The sequence below is a fragment of the Schistocerca piceifrons genome, chromosome 1 (genome assembly GCF_021461385.2).
Source record: "Schistocerca piceifrons isolate TAMUIC-IGC-003096 chromosome 1, iqSchPice1.1, whole genome shotgun sequence".
NCBI classification, from domain to species: Eukaryota; Metazoa; Arthropoda; class Insecta; order Orthoptera; family Acrididae; genus Schistocerca; species Schistocerca piceifrons.
This window is the reverse complement of record NC_060138.1, coordinates 415,906,461-415,926,129: the sequence shown is the minus strand read 5'-3', so window position 1 is coordinate 415,926,129 and position 19,669 is coordinate 415,906,461. Positions and strand designations below refer to the sequence as shown.

Here is a 19,669-nt window from a genome sequence, read left to right as displayed (position 1 = left end):
ACCTGAGGGCAAATGACAGCTTTGGCAATGCACCACTCTCTTTTATAATGTGTGCGCGCAATACTACCGACACCTGTACATGTGCATATCACTATGCCATGGCTTTTGCACCTCAGTGTAAGTGTTGTGTAGTCTCTCGCAGAAATAGATCTAATTGTTCTATTTTGTCAGCAATGTGCGGGATGTTTTGAAACATTATCTTAAATCTTTTTGTCTTCTGTGGTGCAGTCAGCAAGTGTTCAGCCTTCATGTGTGTACTGTGAACAGTGTCTTACACTAAAAACGTGACTTCAAGTTCACTGGTAAACAAACTTTATTTGCAGAGAAATTATCAAATAGCATCATAACACTGCCTTCAACATATGTATGAGAAAGACATTGAGCCAGTAAACTGCCACTTTGTCTGAATTTTAGACTCCAGAAATACCTTGTCACTTTCAGTATAGTTTCAGCAGATACCATTCCACCGTTGACATCCTCACTCTTATGGAGGGTGTCTATAGTAGGCTTGCTTACACAACCATCACTAGCTGCTCTCTCTCTCTCTCTCTCTCTCTCTCTCTCTCTCTCTCTCTCTCTCTCTGTGTGTGTGTGTGTGTGTGTGTGTGTTAGATCTGTGATACTACTTGGAGACACATCCTTGAATATCTACACGCGTGGGGTTTCTGGGGATGTCTTCATGTTTTTATATGGGTCTCCCACTGTTCACATAATTATGTATCAAATTAGTGGAGTTTCAGATAACTATGCACAAGAAAACAGCATCTCTCACCACAGTGTTTTAAGTGTAGCTTTGCTTTTAATAATCACAGGTAGTATTACATCTACATTAAGGAGCCCTATCAAATGCTTCAGTTTTGTATTCATCTTGGAACAAGTATGTGCGAGCTGCAGATGATTATCAATAGCTGAAGGAATGGTATTGAAACTGATTTTATGTGTACTGTATATTGTACAAAACTTAAATTGGGGGACATCCTTTTAATTTTAAAGAGTTAGTGATTTTTGGGGTTTATTTTAATCAGAAGCTTATGTGGCTGCTGCATACAAGGGACTTGAATACCCAATCCTTACAATCTGTAACATTTTTAAATGTGTTGCACACCTGGGTACAGAAAACAGACCAAAATGGTCTGCTCCAGTTTTTTTAGAGCTTTTGTGTGGTCTGTGCTTGTATATGGACACACAGTGTGTGTGTGTGTGTGTGTGTGTGTGTGTGTGTGTGTGTGTGTGTGTTACTAGACAATCATACCTCAAGTATGCGATACATTTCACCATGAAGACATTAACTTGGCCACAGGAGCATTTAGAACAAGCCTCATTCACAATCTATGGTGACCCTGGTGAGCCACTACTTCCCAACAGGTGACAGCTACTCATGGTGCAACAAGCTGTAAAATTATGGGAAAAGGATTTGGAAATGATCAGGGAAGTTCTATTTAAAAGGTTAAATGATTTTTTAAGATTATTCTGGAATATATTGTTGAGTAAAGGCGGTGTCGAACAGGCACCATTGCTAATGAAGAAAAAAAGTGAACAATAAGATTGTGTTATGGATACATAAGTATAATAATTACAAATGTTCCCATGTCCCTTCTTCAAATGATTTATTACACGTCTTCAACGCTGCTGTGACACATTGGTGTTTCCTTCCATTATCACCCAAACATTTATTGTGATGTACTTTCATGGAACAATAAATAAATATTAATACAGCATTTAAAACTGTCTCAAATATTCCACAAACAATAATACTTGGTATGCACACATTTTTTACATAAGTCGTCATGTGTGTCCTGTGTCTTTCAAATCAGACAGCTACTAATTAATTAGTGTACACTGGGTTGCTTATTAATAAACATCTCTTACCTTGCTATCTTTCATCATTGCAACAGATTTTATTGCCATCTAGTGGCCACAGAGCATGTCTTTTAATCAACTTAAAAATTACTGCCACAAAGCATATACAAGTATTGCGTACAGTATACAATACCGTTGCTCGTGCTCCCGTGGAGTGTCTTTTCAGTAGTTTTCTGCAAGCCATGAGACCATTTGTTATTTGACGAGACCCCCCCCCCGCCCTCTCCCTCCCTATCCCCCTCCCCCCTCCCCCTCCCCCCTCCCCCCTCCCCCTCCCCCTCCCTCTCCCTCCTCCCCTCTCCCCCTCCCTCTCCCCCCTCCCTCTCCCCCCTCCCTCTCTCCCCCCTCCCTCTCCCCCCTCCCTCTCCCCCCTCCCTCTCTCTCTCTCTCTCTCTCTCTCTCTCTCTCTCTCTCTCTCTCTCTCTCTCTCTAGAAATGGATAGGCAAACACATTACCACCTTGGCTTCTTCAAAATCTCAGAGTAATTTTAATTTGGATAATTTTAGAAAGAAAGCACTCCAAATGTGATTTTTAGATAAATCTCAAATAATCTTTTAGGTGAGCACCACAATTTTAAGATTGTATACAGGTTGGTCAAAACAGGGAGAATTCCTTGGCTGCTCAATAGTTTTCCTTGGTCGTGGCTTCAGGGCCTGCCTGCCTGCCAGGTGTGTGTACAGTGTATCATGCCAAGTTCTATGGCGATGCGGAAGGCCCTGGAACAGACAAAATGAAATTGAGTGGAGTGAAGGGACTGGAACAGATGAAATGAAACTGAAGGAACTCATCTCTCTCATGTCCTGCAGATCATCTAGTGCTCCTTAGGCCACTGAACAAAAGTACCCAGCAGAAAAAGTTTTGCAGAACATACTAGATACTCTTATTTTGCAGCCTTAACATGCAAATGTTGTGATATTCTGCTGGATACATGGGAATGTGGAAATAAAGGGACATGAGCAAACTGACAGAGCAGCCGTGGAGGCCTTTAGAAATGACATTGTTGAACAATATGCCGTATTCCTACATGCCGTGAATGTGCTGTTCAGCCAGAAAATGGTGTATCAGTAGGAGGAAATAGTTACTAGAGGTGAGGGACGACAAGCTGCAGGCTCTTAAGTCCACTGAACATCTGTGGTGTTCTTCCTTTCTGTCACACAAGTGGGACAGAGTCCTCTTGACTCCTTATAGGACATAGCTTGCTTATGCATGACTTTTTACTTTGGCTGGAGGACCTACTTATTTATGATGTCTGTGGCATACCCATCATGGTACATCATATTTTGTTGGAGTGTGCTCTATGTTCCGACAAGAGATGAGCAGTAGACTTATGTGGGGATATGTTCTCAATATTAGCAGATGATGGGATGTATGTCGGCTGCATTTTAAAATTTTATGAATTGTCCAGGGTTCACCCTAATCTCTTAGATTGGAGGTTTTATTGTGTTGCAGAGTGAGTGGCTCATCCCATATTAGTCTGGTGGTCAGCCAATCACAGTTTCTGCTGCACTGCTTTACATCTTTCTATGTGAATTGTTTTAATTTATATTGATACTTCTGGAGCTTTCTTTTAACCACACTACTCTTCTAAAGATTTTTGTAAGGCTATCACAATCTCAGGTGGATGCACATCCAAAAAAAATATATTGTCATCAGGTTTTAGATTATATTGTACTGATGTGGAATTATAGCAGCAATGTAAAAATATTGCTTCAATATACTTCATTTTAGAAAATTTGTACAACAGAAATAACGTATTTCTATTTGCCACATCATTTGTACCCATTGCACACATGGCAAAAATTACTGCCTTTTAAATCTATATCTTCAGTGTTTTTTGCTCTTGCTCTTGTCTTCACCAAACTTCTTACTTGGGCCTTATTTATGTTATGTAGAGCACTAGCTACCTCTATTTCCTGGCTAAAAGTAAGCAAAAGCATGTTGCACTTATTGGTGTGGCTTTTCTAGTGTAATTATCTTTTCTGTCATGTTCTTTAGAGGGTGAGTTATCGTTATTAATCATTGATTCCTACAAATTCACAACATTTTGCAGCTGAAAGTTGATTACTGTTGTATTTTTCTTTAGTGGTCTGGTTTGTTTTTCTATCCACATGCTATTCACTTGAGTGTTTCATCTTGACGCAATCATTATCACTTGCTGACGGTACACTGTGCCTATTTTTGTACATTAACTTACTTTCATTTCCTAAGTTTTACACCTGTAGTACTTCCTTTCCTCTACTTGTAATTCTGGTGCTTCCCATTTTGCAATTTGCCTGTTTTGTTATTTGGGACATGTCTTATTTCTGCCACTTAGAATTTTCACACATTTGATGCTTAAAATCGTGTATTGGAACATCCACTTTGAATGCATTAATTTCACTGTTTCAGTTCCCATAGATTCCTCTTTTCACAGCAAAACTTGTCACTTGTATTCTACATCTACATCTTAAGGTAAACATGCGAAAAAAGAATTGCAGTTGAAGTAATATAGTGGGAAAAACATTGAAAGAAAATGATACAGAAAGAAATAAAATTGTGAAAATGAATGTACAACTGTACAGCTCCAACACATTTTTAAACAGAGAATGAAGTAGACTTTACAGTTGTATTGTAATAATATTGGTTTTGTAGATGTAAAATGAAAGGCAAGTAAACTAATGAAAGCCATATAAACTACCTGAGTGGTATTATTATTATTGTTGTTGTTGTTGATTGGCCTTTAGACTGATACTTGGTTTTCGAAGTGTCATGCTCTGTTATGTATTTATTTTTTGGTTTCCAAAGAGCGATTCTGTCTATGTATTTACTCTTTGGATTATGAAGCATCATACCCTGTTATGCATTTAGTCTCTGGAAAATGTGTATGTAATTGACAATCACTAATATTTGTTTAAAACTATTATAAAAGTTGATTCAGAATAGGTTATGTGCTGTTCAAAGCTGTCACAAGGACTTTCAGGAGAACAAGGAAATAGATTATCCATCATGAAATCATTTACTCCCAGTGAAGGAATTGATGAGTACATTATTATTTTAATTAGTTACATAATATAAAAAACCTATGAATTATTTGAAGTTTTGTTATCACAGCAACAGACGACATTCCAAAGCCAGACTGGAAGTACTAAAGTGGAGAAACAAGCAGTGCCTCCCCTTATTGAGTTTCCAGCAGACAAGATTTGGGATGTATATGTTACTAGTGCAGTATCTACAGATGAAGTGTGGGTTCGCCTCATTGGTGAGATGTTTAGTGTAAGTATTGAAATGAGAAACTGACTTTTTTGTGTTGTTGTTTTTTGAGTGATTTCTCACATTGGTATAAAGCTTTTAATTTTTGTATTTATCTATGTATGTTTTTAATGACTGCAGGATCGCTTTGAAAAAATGGCGAGTGAAATGGAAGAGTTCTACAGCCAAAAGAAGATGACTGCTCTGAATCTGAGAGATGGTTCATTTTATGCCATAGAATCTGATGACTGCTGGCACCGTGTAGAACTTCTGGAAGTAAATGGAGATGAGGCATCTGTGTATTACATTGATCATGGTGATGAAGACACAGTACCATGTGATAAGCTTTGCGTGTTGGATACTCAATTTGCAGCTCTACCCCAACAGGTGAAAGTGACTGAAATTTTTGTCTAGTGTTGGAAGGAATGAGATTTACCAATATTTTTGTACAATATTTAGCATGGATGTTGCTGTAGAGTGAAGTAATTCAACTGCTAGTACAAAGTTACGTGTGCAGCAAAGAAGCACATGATATGCAACAAAATTGTCTTCTTAGAAAGTTACAGAATTAGAGAAGGAAAGTCACAATAGGCATAACAAAAATATTCCCACAATTATATCTTTCAGCCATGAAGGCCTTTGTCAACACCACACACACACACACACACACACACACACACACACACACACACACTCTCTCTCTCTCTCTCTCTCTCTCTCTCTCTCTCTCTCTCTCTCTCTCTCTCTCTCACTCTCTCTCTCATGCAAACCCAACTCACACACAAACTCAACTAGCACTAGCACTAGCGTTAGCACTGAAACCAGTTGCCTGAGACTGCAGAAGTGTGTGCGAGTTGCGTTTGCGTGCACGCGTGTGTGTGTATTTTTGCATCTACTGTTGACAAAACCTTAATGCTGAAAGCTATAATTGAGTGAATCTTTTTGTTGTGCCTATCACGACTCAGCATCTCTGCTATATAGTGAGTAGCAACTTTCTTTCTCTAACATTGTAACATTCCATCCTGGATTTTCCATTTTTTGCTTCTTAGAAAGTTGTTAGGTATGTTTATTAAGATTGTATAAACAGTCAGAAAGAGTTTACTTGTGAATTTTCCAGTACATTGCATTTTTGTTTCAATTATTTTGTTGTGTTACTGAGTATATCTTCAGATGCTTTTTGCACAGACATAATAATAATTGTTGTTGTTGTTGTGGTCTTCAGTCCTGAGACTGGTTTGATGCAGCTCTCCATGCTAATCTATCCTGTGCAAGCTCCTTCATCTCCCAGTACCTACTGCAACCTACATCCTTCTGAATCTGCTTAGTGTATTCATCTCTTGGTCTCCCTCTATGATTTTTTCCCTCCACGCTGCCCTCCAATGCTAAATTTGTGATCAGTTGATGCCTCAGGACATGTCCTACCAGCCGATCCCTTCTTCTAGTCAAGTTGTGCCACAAACTCCTCTTCTCCCCAATTCTATTCAATACCTCCTCATTAGTTATGTGATCTACCTACCTAATCTTCAACATTCTTCTGTAGCACCACATTTCGAAAGCTTCTATTCTCTTCTTGTCCAAACTATTTATTGTCCATGTTTCACTTCCATACATGGCTACACTCCATACAAATACTTTCAGAAACGACTACCTGACACTTAAATCTATACTCGATGTTAACAAATTTCTCTTCTTCAGAAACGCTTTCCTTGCCATTGCCAGTCTACATTTTATATCCTCTCTACTTCGACCATCATCAGTTATTTTGCTCCCCAAACAGCAAAACTCCTTTACTACTTTAAGTGCCTCATTTCCTAACCTAACTCCCTCAGCATCACCCGACTTAATTCTACTACATTCCATTATCCTCGTTTTGCTTTTGTTGATGTTCACCTTATATCCTCCTTTTAAGACACTGTCCATTCCGTTCAACTGCTCTTCCAAGTCCTTTGCTGTCTCTGACAGAATTACAATGTCATCAGCAAACCTCAAAGTTTTTATTTCTTCTCCATGGATTTTAATACCTACTCCGAATTTTTTTGTTTCCTTTACTGCTTGCTCAATATACAGATTGAATAACATCGGGGAGAGGCTACAACCCTGTCTCACTCCCGTCCCAACCACTGCTTCCCTTTCATACCCCTCGACTCTTATAACTACCATCTGCTTTCTGTACAAATTGTAAATAGCCTTTCGCTCCCTGTATTTTACCCCTGCCACCTTCAGAATTTGAAAGAGAGTATTCCAGTCAACATTGTCAAAAGCTTTCTCTAAGTCTACAAATGCTAGAAACATAGGTTTGCCTTTCCTTAATCTTTTTTCTAAGATATGTCGTAAGGTTAGTATTGCCTCACGTGTTCCAACATTTCTACGGAAGCTACGGTCCATTTGTCTGTAAATAATTCGTGTTAGTATTTTGCAGCTGTGACTTATTAAACTGATAGTTCGGTAATTTTCACATCTGTCAACACCTGCTTTCTTTGGGATTGGAATTATTATATTCTTTTTGAAATCCGAGGGTATTTCCCCCGTCTCGTACATCTTGCTCACCAGATGGAAGAGTTTTATCAGGACTGGCTCTCCCAAGGCCGTCAGTAGTTCTAATGGAATGTTGTCTACTCCCGGGGCCTTGTTTCGATTCAGGTCTTTCAGTGCTCTGTCAAACTCTTCACGCAGTGTCGTATCTCCCATTTCATCTTCATCTACATCCTCTTCCATTTCCATAATATTGTCCTCAAGTACACTGCCCTTGTATAAACCCTCTATATACTCCTTCCACCTTTCTGCCTTCCCTTCTTTGCTTAGAACTGGGTTGCCATCTGAGCTCTTGATATTCATACAAGTGGTTCTCTTTTCTCCAAAGGTCTCTTTAATTTTCCTGTAGGCAGTATCTATCTTACCCCTAGTGAGATAAGCCTCCACATCCTTACATTTGTCCTCTAGCCATGCCTGCTTAGCCATTTTGCGCTTTCTGTCGATCTCATTTTTGAGACGTTTGTATTCCTTTTTGCCTGCTTCATTTACTGCATTTTTATATTTTCTCCTTTCATCAATTAAATTCAATACTTCTTCTGTTACCCAAGGATTTCTACTAGCCCTCGTCTTTTTATCTACTTGTTCCTCTGCTGCCTTCACTACTTCATCCCTCAGAGCTACCCGTACCCATTCGTCTTCTGCTGTATTTCTCTCCCCCATTCCTGTCAATTGTTCCCTTATGCTCTCCCTGAAACTCTGTACAATCTCTGGTTTAGTCAGTTTATCCAGGTCCCATCTCCTTAAATTCCCACCTTTTTGCAATTTCTTCAGTTTTAGTTTACGGTGACATAATAATAATGAAGATATTGAAATGCAGCAGCGTGTCATAAATGATGCTGTGACGTCACACTCTTCAATTTTCAGTGGTTCCATGAATTTCTGTATTTTTTTCATAGCAGACGAGCTGGTTTTGTGGCCCTGAATGTCAGCACCATTGTGTGTATAACCATGAGTGGAAGTAGTAACAGTGAACACTCTAATACTCTCACAGATGGAGGGCTGTCACATGCTACGCATCTGTACACACCACTGAACAAGTGCCCATTTTGAGCAAGAACAGAAACAGGTCGTAGATTGTGTCTTACATTTGCTTCTCTCTACACTTAGCTGGCAGTATCCTTAAGACTACCTCAGTCAGTGGTGTTGCCATTTTCACCAGCTGTGTCTGTTAATTTGTCTGATACTTCAGTCATTGGTTATGACGCTCTTTGTTTGAATCTATGGTGATTTGATTTTCTCATATTTTCTGTTTCCTTGTCTGTCAAAAGTATCTTTGTTCAGTAATCATCACACACTTTTTCGGAATGATACATGATTTTTCTCGTTTTATTATGTCACAACAGTAAAACCTAATGTCACAGCTTCAAAAGCAAACTAATGGTGTGGTATAGAGGTTAGCTTTTTTGGTTAGAGGTCCTGTGTTTGATTTGCAGTCATCAAAGTATGTTTTTGTGGAAGGCGTGTGAAATACCCATAAGATCAATGCTAAAAATTCTTCCTAATAAGGGTTACCTCATTACTAAATTCTTAATCGGCATTTTGATTGACTTCATTCAGTTTTCTTCCTATTGATGCTTGATGTGAAAGAACAAGTTATAAGTGGCACAAAAGACAGGCAGTTCAAACTGTGGCTAGTGGTGGAGTTAAGAAAATATTTTAGGCCATTCTGGAGAGAGGAGTGTGAAAGAGGAAATGCTGACATAATCCACAATTGGCATTGGCAGCACAGCTTGCAGTGTTTCGCTTCATTGTGCAGTTGTGATAAAACTACAGCTAGGTTGCAATGGGAAAACAGGACAGTCAACGCGAAGTGTTCTGGACCGAGCAAATACCTTTTCTTGTGCCGCTTACAACTAAGACTCATCTTTATGCGTGGGTTTCTGATGTACAGTATTCAGTAACTTTATTGATTATCAACCTTTTAAATTCAAACACTGAGTCCTGAAGAACAGCATCGGTTATTTCCAGCTAGTGAGCTCTCACTGGCTGGCGACTTGTTACGTCGCCAACAGCCAACGCAGTCACCACACCACACTACTAATGCACATAAGTAGTTTACAGACCTTACCCTATGAAATATTCAAAATTCCTAAAGTTTACAGACCTTACCCTATGAAATATTCAAAATTCCTAAAGTACTGGATTGTAAAGTATAAACAGGCACAGAAGCTATAAATCAAAGTCAGTACGAGAATTTCATTCTCCTCCTCCTAGGCAGCAATTTTACCAGCACTCATAATGTCAACTGTCACAACCGAATCTCAAAGCCATAAACAAAAAGGAAATAAATTTTGAAATTTTACATCATGTTTGTAGACCTATTAGGGGGAAAAAATTGAGTTTGCTACTTGTAATACTGTAGTTTACGTAATTGAAAAGACTCACTTTTGCTAATGATATACGAGGTAATTGAGCCATTTCCCAACACATTACTGCCTCAAATTATATCTTAAAACACTTAGTTTTGATGGTTCTTTCATTTTATGTTTGCCTCAAAAATAGAAAAAATTTATAGCCTACATTGTGAAATAAAACGAAAACTGCGAAACTCTGTGAAAAGTTCTGGATTACGACGACTTGGATATTAGTTTACCACCTGCAGTCAGTAGCTGTATAGGATGATGACGTCACACTATTGCACTGGATTCTAGCATACAGAGTGATTGACAGCAAGTTTACTTGGCGGCTTGTTCTAAAGAATGGCTGATGTGATCGATGTATAGCAGATGGATTGACCATGGCTTCCACTTAGGTTTAATTTATATTGTTAACATTATACCCACTTCACTACTGCGCATTAATTTTATTTACAGTAGTTCTGCTCATGCTTCTACTAACAGCAGCCAAGGTAGGCTACTCCATTTGCTATATGGGGCACCACAATTAACAGGACGTATTCAGTGAACAGTTGTTCATCTTTGTTGCAGTCCTCAGAGGTGTTCAATGCGATGTCATGGCAGAGAGATTGTTACAAATGTAACAGATTGCTCTTACAGAAAAACACTGAAATCACATAAGGCTTAACTTTGTCATATTCATTGGTATAAATAAGTACCACTTGCGAAGGTAATCTTGCGTGTATATACGTGCTTTCACAAAACCTGCTGTGTTTAGATTACAGCAAGACATGAGTTGGAAAACATGCACCCACGCATTAAATTCTGATGCCTTTCACCATACTTCACGGTTTTTGGTTTAATTCACCATATTCATCAGTGTTTGCTTTTTTCTGGGCGAGCACAAAGGAAAGGTCTCTCAAAAATGTGTGTTTTGTTGTATAATTTGTGGTCATAACATGTCAGAAAATAGTTTGATTACCTTGTACCCAGATACAAATTTCAATTTTTGTAATGAGTTTGTGCTTCCTGTTACACATCTGTGACTTGAACTAATGAAATTCATTACCAGAAATTATGGTATAACATTGTATTGTACATTTAATTTCCTTCACTTTACAGATTTTATAAAATGTGTTGAAGAGGATTATGAGTTTTAATCATATATGCCAATTACAAATGTTTTTCTTCGATTGTACATTTTCCTCAATTTTGCATTTTTTAAGAGTGGGGGCTTGAAAATGTAAAATAGGGGTTTCACTGTATGTGTAATTTCCTGTGGCTGGCGTACAAAGCTTATAGATTTTTTTGAGTTAGTAGTTGCATAATTAAACATTTTGTTTTGACATACATGAAATTCCTATGAGGCAGAAATTAAATGTTCTGAAATGATTACTGAAATTTCATTACTATATTTGTACATCACTAGCAATGATATTCCATAGTTGTGGCATTTGGCAATGTTAACTAGCTTGAGTTGTCACTGTTAAAATAGAAGCAAAGGAAACTAAATGAAACATGAGTAGAAATGTCAATTTGAAAGCCACATGAATACATTCTTAGCTCCACAGACACCTCTGATCTTATGCAACACAAAAGAATGTTTACCAGTATTTTCTTTCATTAAAACACTGATCTTACAGGCTGGAAAAAAGTGGCAGTGGAATAATACGGGAATTCAATAACAAATTGAAGGTGAAGTGGTTAAACCATACATGAGGATAATTAAGAGCAATATTCTGTAAGTTATTGTTCAGATGTTTCATCAGTCATCCTGAGTGTTAAGGAAACATTTATAGGAGAATGGTGCTGAAAATAATGTTTCATCCATGAGCTGCCTATATATACTGCACAGAAAAAATTAAAGGGTCACTTACGAGGGGAGGGTCGAAAAGTTTGTAGCCTAACAAATAAAGAATGACAGAAAGTTCATAATACCAGTTTATTTTTCAATATAGTAATACCCGTGTACACTAAAACATGGGCACGCTCAGATAACTTCTGCAAACCATTCAAATAAAAGGTCTTCGAATTCAAGTCCAACCAAGCATTCATGCACTGAATCATCATTCTCAAATTGCTGTACTTTGAGGTCTTTTTTTTTAAGTTTGGGAAAGGAAAAAAGTCTGATCGAGCCAAATCGGGAGAACGTGGTGAATGACATAACAATTCGAACCCGCAGTCATGCAGAGTTTCCAGTGTTGCGAGGGCTTTGTACGCTGGTGCGTTGTCCTGGAACTCCACATGCCAATTTTCTGCACCTATTTTTCTCTCTCTCGTCTCTCAAACGGTCTAGGAGGGTGGAATAATACGATGGATTGAGAGTTATGCCCTTTTGCATGTAATCCACCATAATTAGCCTGTCTGTGTTCCAGAAGACTGATTCCATCACCTTACCAGCTGATTTTTGCACTCAGAATTTTTTTGGGGTAAGGGGTGAAGGATGTTTCCAGTGTTGTGACTGTTGTTTTCTCTCAGCATGAAAATGGTGAACCCATCTTTCGTCCATTGTCACATACCTTGCAAGAAAGTTGTCTTTATCTGCTTCAAATTGGCAGCCAACATCTTCACAACACTTGGAGTCTCTGATTTGCATTAAAGTCTTTTGGGACCTGCCAAGATGAAACTTTCCACATTTCCAAAATATCCACAACAATGTCATGAGCATGCCCCTGGGAGATTCCAAATGTGGTTTCAATGTGCTGCAACATTGTTCGATGATAATGCAAAATTGTATCATGACTTGCAGTCACCATTCCTCAGTGGCAACGGTGACAGGCCTTCCACTCGTTGGCACATCTTCCACACTCTTTCTTCTATTTTAAAGTTGAACAGTCAGTTTTTCACTGTCCTTCAGTGTATTCCACATGTCCTCCCCAATTTCCTTGGGCGCCATTCCCTTCAAGTGTAAATATTCAATCACATCATGACTCTTGATACTCCCAATATTAACAACCATTTTGCTTACACTATAGTATACAGCGCGACCTAATGGCAAAACTAACGAAGCTGGGGCCATGAAATTTGACTTGCATACCCACAAAGGGTTACCATAAAAGTAGGTGGTGGTGTTTGTGTGAACCATTAGAGTAACTATCTCAGGCAAGAAATTTTGACAGCCTGTCGTATTTGAAGCCTTGTAATTCTACGAGCCCACATGCAGGTGCCAGAGCAACAGCATAATGCCATTAACTCAAGGGTGTAGAAGAGGTTGCTGACCTGTCTGTAGGTGCCTAGAAATCAGTCAAGGATTATCTCTGTAATGGTACATTTTTAAAGTGTTCAGCAAAGTTGTGCCAGTGGCACTGAGGGTGTTGCCGAACTTGGGATCTTAGGGGGCCATTTGCCATTCTATTTATGCATGTGTAATGTTGCACACTCCATCTGTTATCACACCGAAAAAGGACGCAAAATGGGAGGGCTGAAAAAGAGTAAGCACCATTTGTTTCTTCAGATCATGTTCATATTTCATTAAATGATTTTGAATGATCCTTAGGGGTTCCACCCTTTATACCAGAGCAAAATTGCAATTGCACTATGCTCCAAAGGGGTTAGATCACATTCAGTGCAATTGCTATCCCGCTATGTCCTGAGAGAAGGGTTGAATCTTCTGGGATGTGTCAGCAGTGTTAGAGGTTGTCAAGAACATTGTTCTGCTGCATGTTGCACTGTAAACTGTTGTCTTAGACTGTGAAATGTGTATAAATGAATGACTCAGTGGAACAGGTGGTTTCATTGATGCCCTTTACACCACCTCCTGAGGCCTTTTCATGTAGATTCTGGGCAGCAGCGTGTCTGAAACTGTGTGTTTTAAATGCCGGGTGTCACAGCTCTGACCTCCATTGCAGAGGTGCCCGGAGGAGTGGTGAGGTGTGGGTGAATAGGTGGATGTGCAACCTTCCCATTGTGTGCCACATCCATGGATGTGTTCTGCAGGATTGTGAAATTTGGTGCCAGTGTGACATCATTAATCCACCTTGTTTAAACATGTGTTGACATCTTTGGACTGTCGCCAAGCCAAAGTGTGATGTTGCAGGGCACTGTACTTTTGGACCATTATGGGGGAAGGTTGTAGGCATTTTTGGGCCAAATATCACACTTCTGTGTTGTAATGGGGAAAAAAGGGGATTTCAATAAAGTGATCCTTCAATCATTTTGCATGTGTATTTGCCTTGCAGTAAGTTTTTTATTTTTTGAGACCAGTTTAATGGAAATGTATGTTGGTTTTGATCTTTCATTTCTTGTTCATAACTGGCCGCAGAAGAAATCTTGTTATGATGGTGCAACATATGGAAGCATAAATGCTAATATTTTAATCAATCTATATTCAAAATTTCAGATTGACTCCCAGATGTAAATTCTTGGTCAAATTGAAAAGGAATATGGAAATCAGTAGCTAACTATTGTGCAGGTATCTAAGAAAAGATAACAGTGATTTTTATATGTAATAACATACACTCCTTTGGGGTGTAGTCAGGATTGGAAAGCGGCATGGGCTTATGGTTAATATGCAGTACTCAGGCTTAGAAAAAGAAACTGTATTGGTTTACTGGCACTTTGGGATTATGTGGTGAAGATGTGCCAGGAGGACGAGAGAAGAGAATATCATTAGGCCCAATGATTTCCCCTTTTCCAGTGTGAACCGGTTGATAGTTTTCACATCAGCTGAAAAGCAATAGACAAAAAATTTTAAAATGTAAATAATAAAAATTACTCCCTTTTAGGGCCTCGGGGCGTCTCGTACGTCTGATTCCCTCTCCCAAAAATAAATGGTGAATAAAACTATTTCAATGGGACCTTAAATCTAAGGGTAACAATATTTTAATTTCATGTAGTAATTCAATGTTTTTAGTTTGATTTAACAATTCAAATCTTGGTTGTGAAGATAATTATAACGTCATCTTGCAGCGACTGCAGTTGTTGGCACGACTGTTCTGTCGACAGCATTAGAAAGATAGCTGAAGCAGGTTTGAGAAACAATGTCACAGAATACAAACAACTGAAACACTCATATGACAAGGATTAGGACATAATGTAAAAATAATCAGTACACGTATACAGGTTGGTTTTGAAGATTAAGAAAGAAAGTGAATAATTGATTTCTAGCATTGTTAGAGGAGGTAATGGATGTGGGATGATTTGTAATAGAATAGGGGCCATATGAGGTTAAAAGGCCTCCTTCTCAGACTGCAGGCACTTATGCAAGCAGTTACTCGGCTTGGCATTGATTATAGGGTAGTTGGATGTCTTCCTGAGGAATATCGTGTCAAATTCTATCTAGTTGGCACATTAGATGTACAAAATGTTGAGATAGTTGCAGGGCCCTGCCCGTTATGTCCCAAACATTCTCATTTGGGGGGAGATCTTGTGACATTGGTGGCCAAGGTAGGGTTTGACAAGCACAAAGACAAGCAGCAGACGCTCTTGCCATGTGGAGCCAGGCATTATCTTTCTGAATTACCCCAGCAGGTCCGGGGGTAAGAATAGGCTCGAGGTATTCCTGCCTGTCATAAGAGGTGACTAAAAGGAGTCTCACACATTTCGGCCTTTATGTGATGGTCCCCTTTCTAAATTTTCCCGAAGAGCCAGCCAATTGGGGATGGGCACCTTACATGGTGCATTGTGTCCATTGTGCATTGAGGTTGAGATCTTTAGCGTACTTTCTCGCTGTCGTATATCAGTCCCGCTCATTCTCCATCTCTTGGGCAAGGACACCTTCCTGGATGTGTTTTCCACCATGCACTATGCAGTGTCGCTTTCTGTGTTGACGATGACCATGGACTTCTTTGCACCTGATATCCAGCAAGGTAGCCAGTCCATTGTGGTGGAGCCACCATGTACCCTGTAGGTTGTAGCCCCCTGACCACACAGGGATCGCTCTGCTGATGCCTGCGCTGTTAACTCCCCACGTATGCCAAGGTGCAGGTGCACATCCCCTGGAGCATCGGGACTCCTGGCAATGGCGATCCTGCCAGGTGACCTTTGCTTGCAGCTGGATGGCGCCTGTGGGTTGGACCCCTGGTCGGAGTGGGTGGGATCAGGGCAGATGACGTGTGATGAAGCATAGTCCATCATCTCTTGCTGGTGGTGAAACACCAGCAGTCTCTAAGCATTCACGAGCTCCAGTCAATGCACGGAAGTACAAACCAAAATCGTTCCCCTCCCTGGCCACACCACGGGAGGAACGTCAGGCTAAGGATGGCAGTGGATCTGATTCGCCCCGGTACCTTGTATGTTCAATAGCTGATGGGGAATATTTTCATGATGAAGCCTCAGTTTTCTGTTGAGCATTTAGAGGACAAGGTTGGGGAGGTGGAGGGCTTGTCCAAACTGATATCTGGGTCAGTCTTTATCAAAACAGCATCCTCTGCCCAGTCACAGACATTATTCGCATGTGACAAGCTGGGAGATGTTTCTGTAACAATCACGCCCCATAAGAGCTTAAATATGGTCCAGGAATTATGTTCCACAGGGATCTTCTTTTGCAGTCTGACAATGAGCTGCGCACCAATTTAGAGCGGCGAGGTGTACGTTTTGTCCGGCGTGTCCACCTGGGTACGAGGGATAAACTGGTTGCCACCGGTGCCTTCATCTTCGTCTTTGAGTGTGATACATTGCCCGAGAAGGTCAAGGTGATGGTCGACCTCTGTGATGTAAAGCCCTATATCCCTCCCCCAATTTGGTGCTTTAAGTGCTGGAAGTTTGGCAATAGGTCTTCCCATTGTGCTTCCGGCGTAACATGTCGAGAGTGTGGATGCCCATCACATCCCAACACTCCATGTGCCCCACCTCCTATCTGTGTCAACTGCTGAGAGTACCATTCCCCTTGCTCGCCAGACTGCAGGATTCTCCAGAAAGAGAGGAAAATAATGGAGTAAAAGACCCTGGACCGACTGACCTACACTGAGGCTTAGAGAAAATTTGAACGCTTGCATCCTGTACATATTACATCGTCTTATGCTGCTGCTACAACAGTTCTGACACAATCAGCTCTGCCAACCCCAGTCACCTTTCAGAGCCAGAAGACTACACCTGCCCCCTTGATGGTGGTGGGCATTTCCCTCCCTGTTGCTCCCGCACCAACTACTTCAGGAGCAACAACCCTCCCCCCCCCCCTCCCCCCTCTCCCCCAACCATCAGGGTCGTTCGTCCTCACTTCGAAGCCGGAGAAGTGTAAGTCTTCTTCGGCTTCTCTCGTTAGGAAGGTGTCCCTTGGGTCACTGCCTTCCCAGGTTTCTGCTTGGGGGAAAGATTACACCCACCAGTGGCTGAAGAGCTCAAAAGCAGATGGTTATAGGGCTTCAAGCTCATCGTCAGTCCCGGAGACTGAGCCAGTGAAGTTCTCCCAGCTAGGGAAACCCAAGGAGCAGTGAGAGAAATCCAAAATGAAGATCCCTTAGACCAAGGACATTGCAGTGGCACCCACAGCTCCGCTACCTCCAAGCTCTGCGTCTGAGGATGGGGTGGAGATTCTGGCATCTGATGAGGCCATAGATCTCACCAGACCCTCAGACACAATGGATATAGACTGCTCAGGCAGTAAGTCGGTGGCAGCAAGTGACTGAGGCGTAAACTGCCTCATTGAATTTTCCATGCCTTCCCAGTCTCATGATGTCATCCTCCAGTGGAATTGCAGTGGTTTTTTCCAGTGCCTGGCTGATCTACAGCAACTGTTAAGTTTTAGACCTGCTATCTGCATTGCCCTCCAGGAAACCTGGTTCCCGGCGATGTGGACCCCTGCCCTGCATGGCTGTAAGGGATATTACAGGAACTGTAGCGACTATAATCGAGTGTCCGGTGGAGTTTGCATTTATGTCCTGTGCCCCTTCAAACCCCTCTTGAAGCTGTGGCTGTCAGAATAAGGATGACACAGGAAATAACCGTGTGCTATGTATATCTTCCTCCAGTTGGTGAAGTACCCCTGAATGCATTAGCTGCACTGACTGATCAACTCCCTAAACTTTTCCTACTTTTGGGAGATTTTAACATCCATAACCTCTCTTGGGGTGGCACTGTGCTTACTGGCCGAGGCAGAGATGTCGAAACTTCACTGTCTCAATTCGAGCTCTGCTTCTTAAATACTAGGGCCGCCACACATTTCAGTGTGGCTCATGGTACAGAGTGGAAGCTTCTCAGTGCCCTCGTACATTACCCCAACACAGCTCCTAGGCCTGATTGGATCCACAGCCAGATGGTTAAACATCTCTCATCTGACTACAAGCGACATATCCTCATCATCTTCAACCAAATCTCATGCGATGGCGTCTTTCCATCGCAATGGCGGAAGAGCACCACCATTATGATGATTAAACCTGGTAAAAACCGATTGATGTGGTTAGCTATCGGCCCATCAGCCTCACCCACGTACTTTGTAAGCTGCTGGAATGTATGGTGTGTTGGTGGTTGGATTGGGTCCTGGAGTCACATGCCCTACTGGCTCCATGTCAGGGCAGCTTCCACCAGGGTCACTCTACAACTGATAATTTTGTGTCCCTCATGTCTGCCATCCGAACAGCCTTTTCCAGATGCCAGCACCTGGTGGTAGTCCTTTTTTTATATACTTAAAGCGTATGACATGACCTGGCGAAATCATATCCTTGCCCGCTGCTGATTTTTATCGAAAACTTATCCCTATCCAGGAGAATGGAGTCCTGCAGGGCTCTGTATTGACTGTTTCTCTATTTTTAGTGGCCATTAACGGTCTGGCAGCAGCTGTCGGGCCCTCTGTCTCACCTTCTCTGTTCGCAGATGACTTCTGCATTTTGTACTGCTGCTCCAGTACTGGTGTTGCTGAGCGGCGCCTACAGGGAGCCATCCACAAGGCACAGTCATGGGCTTTAGCCAAGGCTTCCAGTTTTCAGCTGCAAAGTTGTGTGTCATGCACTTCTGTTGGCATTGTGCCATTCATCCAGACCCAAAACTTTATGCTCATGACGATCTACTCACTGTAGTGGAGACAAATCGATTCTTAGGACTGGTTTTCGACACTCGATTGACGTGGCTTCCTCATCTTTGTCAGCTTAAGCGGATGTTCTGACAGCACCTCAATGCTCTACATTGCCTGAGCAACACCATTTGGGGTGCAGATCGCTCTATGCTGCTGCAGCTCTACAGAGCCCTTGTCCAATCTTGAATTGACTATGGGAGTGTGGTTTATGGTTCGGTAGTACCCTCAATGTTGCATTTACTCGACCCTGTGCACCACTGCAGAGTTCGACTAGCGACAGGAGGTTTTAGGACGAGTCCAGTGGGCAGCGTACTGGTAAAGGCTGGAGTCCCTCCATTGCAGATCATACTTGCACAACTGCTCACCAGTTACACTGCACACATTTGTAGTTCTCCTGAGCCTCTGAATTACCATCTCCTTTTCCCACCCGCGGTGGTCCATCTCCCACATCGCTGGCCCAGGTCAGAACTAACGATTGCAGTTTGCGTGCTGTACCTTCTCTCCGAACTGGAGTCCTTCCCTTTACCACCTCCACTTGTGGTCCATTAACGTATGCCTCCATTGTGTACGACTTGGCTGCAGCTTCGTCTGGACATTTTGCATGGCCCTAAGTACTCCGTTAACCCTGCCACTCTCCGCTGTCACTTCCTCTCTATTCTTGACGTGTTCCGAGGCTCAGACATGGTGTACACCAAAGGCTTGATGGCTGACGATCACGTAGGCTTTGTGTATGTTCATGGAGGACATATTGAACAGCACTCCTTG

General features: G+C 41.4%; 1 protein-coding gene across 3 annotated transcripts in view; it reads left to right on the top strand.

The window, feature by feature from the left end:
• The window catches only part of LOC124798408 (tudor domain-containing protein 7A-like), a 192,227-nt gene that overhangs the window by 84,117 nt on the left and 88,441 nt on the right, over positions 1 to 19,669 (top strand). For all 3 annotated transcript variants that reach the window (XM_047261814.1, XM_047261806.1, XM_047261822.1), the window contains 2 exons: positions 4,952 to 5,113; positions 5,231 to 5,476. In XM_047261814.1, the coding sequence (XP_047117770.1) occupies positions 4,952 to 5,113; positions 5,231 to 5,476 (408 nt within the window). The remainder of the gene's footprint in view (positions 1 to 4,951; positions 5,114 to 5,230; positions 5,477 to 19,669) is intronic.